The sequence below is a fragment of the Babylonia areolata genome, chromosome 3 (assembly GCF_041734735.1).
Source record: "Babylonia areolata isolate BAREFJ2019XMU chromosome 3, ASM4173473v1, whole genome shotgun sequence".
NCBI lineage: Eukaryota > Metazoa > Mollusca > Gastropoda > Neogastropoda > Buccinidae > Babylonia > Babylonia areolata.
The window spans coordinates 52,707,553-52,708,772 of NC_134878.1; the positions used below are offsets into that span (position 1 = coordinate 52,707,553).

At 46.1% G+C, this 1,220-nt stretch overlaps 1 protein-coding gene across 2 annotated transcripts in view; it reads right to left on the reverse strand.

The window, feature by feature from the left end:
- Window positions 1-398: 398 nt before the first annotated feature.
- LOC143280624 (neurocalcin homolog) overlaps window positions 399-1,220 on the reverse strand; it is a 71,435-nt gene continuing 70,613 nt past the window's right edge. For both annotated transcript variants that reach the window (XM_076585342.1, XM_076585341.1), the window contains exon 4: window positions 399-851. In XM_076585342.1, the coding sequence (XP_076441457.1) occupies window positions 648-851 (204 nt within the window). In that variant the 3' untranslated portion in view covers window positions 399-647. The remainder of the gene's footprint in view (window positions 852-1,220) is intronic.

Genomic DNA, 1,220 nt, shown 5'->3' on the forward strand with positions numbered 1-1,220 from the left:
AAAAAAATTCAAAACATTCAAATCACAAATCACTCTTTCTCTCTAAGTCAAACCGGAAACAACATCTCCCCCCCAAAATAAAAACAAAACAAAAAACAAACAAATACAAGAATGATGACCAAACACGACTTTATCAAGAGTTCTCCTCCATCAGGCCACACAAAACTGATTAATCACCCAACTTTTCTTCCCCCCCCCCCCCCCAACTCACCACCTGTTGCCGTTTGCCAACCCCCTCCTCCCCAAAAAACCAACCATCTTCGTTTAAACTTCGGTTCGCCCCGCCCCTCCCCCAAGAAAAAAAGGAAAAGAGCCAGGGTGAAGAACTCCCCCCAAAAACCCTTCCAAATCAGACCCCCCCCCCCCCCAACCCCCAACCCCCCAAAAAAGTAAATAAAATTAATAAAAATAAAAGCCCCCAAGCTGCGAGAAGAGACAGAGAGAGAGAGAGAGAGAGAGAGAGAGAGAGAGAGAGAGCCTGATGGTGTGGTGTGGTGTGGTGTGGTGTGGTGTGTGTGTGACTGATTTCCCTCAGTTCCCACAGAAGGAACTAACCAAGAGAAAGTGATGATCCGAAACCCAGAAACAGAATGACGCTACAGGCTGACTACCACCGCTTACTACTACAACTACTACCACCACTACAACTACTGCTTGGCGGGAGGTCCTTCCGTGTCGGCCGTGAGCATCTGGTAGAGACACTGGTCGTTGATGCAGCCCTGGGTGAACTCCTCCTTGGTCAGCACGCCGTCCTTGTTGATGTCCATCTTGTGGAAGATCTTCAGGGTCCGCTCCTTGGGCGTCTCCACGTTGACGTCGGTGATGGCGTTGCCCAGCATGTTGTAGATGGCCTGTTTTGTGGGGGTAGGAAGCAAAGACACACAACGATGTTCAACAGTGCAGACATGGCAATCAATTCATGAATGAATGAATGAATTAATTAATGAACGAACGAGTGTATGAATGAATGAACGAATGAATGAATGAAGTGGCACACACATCTCCACGTTGACGTCCGTGACGGCGTTGCCTAGCATGTTGTAGATGGCCTGTTTGGGGGGGGTAGGAACCAAAGACACAGTGTGATGTGAAACAGTCTGAAATAATTATGTATATCTTGTGATGTAAGACTGTGTTGATTTAGTTAGTTAGTTAGTTAGTTAGTTAGTTAGTTAGTTAGTAAATGAATTGGTTGGTTGGTTAGTTAGTTCATTTTATAT